At 35.4% G+C, this 762-nt stretch overlaps 1 protein-coding gene across 1 annotated transcript in view; it reads left to right on the forward strand.

The window, feature by feature from the left end:
- Window positions 1–629, forward strand: part of LOC107577630 (transcription elongation factor A protein 3-like) — a 3,806-nt gene extending 3,177 nt beyond the window's left edge. Inside the window, exon 10 of the mRNA XM_016263685.1 lies at window positions 421–629. Within this exon, the coding sequence (XP_016119171.1) occupies window positions 421–579 (159 nt within the window). The 3' untranslated portion in view covers window positions 580–629. The remainder of the gene's footprint in view (window positions 1–420) is intronic.
- The last annotated feature ends 133 nt before the right edge of the window (window positions 630–762 follow it).

Here is a 762-nt window from a genome sequence, read left to right on the forward strand (position 1 = left end):
ATGGCAAAGCTGAATTTTCAGCAGTCATTATTCCAGTTTTCTGTGTCAAGTGATCTTTCAGAAATCATTCAAATATGCTGATGTGATGCTCAAGAAACATTTGAACATTTTAAAAACACCTTTTTTTATAAATTTAATGCATCCTCGATAATTAAAAGTATTAATTTTACCGCACCTCAAATTTTTAAACAGTAGTGTATCTTTAAATTCTTATCGTATTTGCCCAAAATTATGTAAATTATATATTTATGCTTAAAACAAGAAAAACGCTTTTTACTGGGAATCGAGACAAATGTTTGTTTACAGTGCAATGTTGCAAAAGTTAGCCTTTGAAATGAAGTGTTGACAAACAGATGATATATCTGAAACTAATGCATAATGTACTGTTTATAAATGAACACTATGTTCCTGCTGTTGTAGGAGATGGCTAGTGATGAACTGAAACAGTTGAGAAACGTGTTGACCCAGGAGGCCATCCGAGAACATCAGATGGCAAAGACTGGAGGAACCTCCACTGACCTGCTGCAGTGTGGCAAGTGCAAGAAGAAAAACTGCACCTACAATCAGGTACATCAATGAAACTTATCTTCTCAGATATTTATAATGCATAAGAGCCTAGTAGTGTGCCATAGTCTGAGTAATGCACTCTTAAAAAGGTCTTTCAGGTTGTCCCTTTTGGAGAACCTTTGAAAGTGAGTCCTCTTGAGCCGATTTGACAAAGAACCCTTGAGCCATTAAACGAGCCTGTGGTAATTAAAAAAA

Source organism: Sinocyclocheilus grahami, unplaced genomic scaffold (assembly GCF_001515645.1).
Source record: "Sinocyclocheilus grahami isolate Dianchi unplaced genomic scaffold, SAMN03320097.WGS_v1.1 scaffold6660.1, whole genome shotgun sequence".
Taxonomy (NCBI): Eukaryota; Metazoa; Chordata; class Actinopteri; order Cypriniformes; family Cyprinidae; genus Sinocyclocheilus; species Sinocyclocheilus grahami.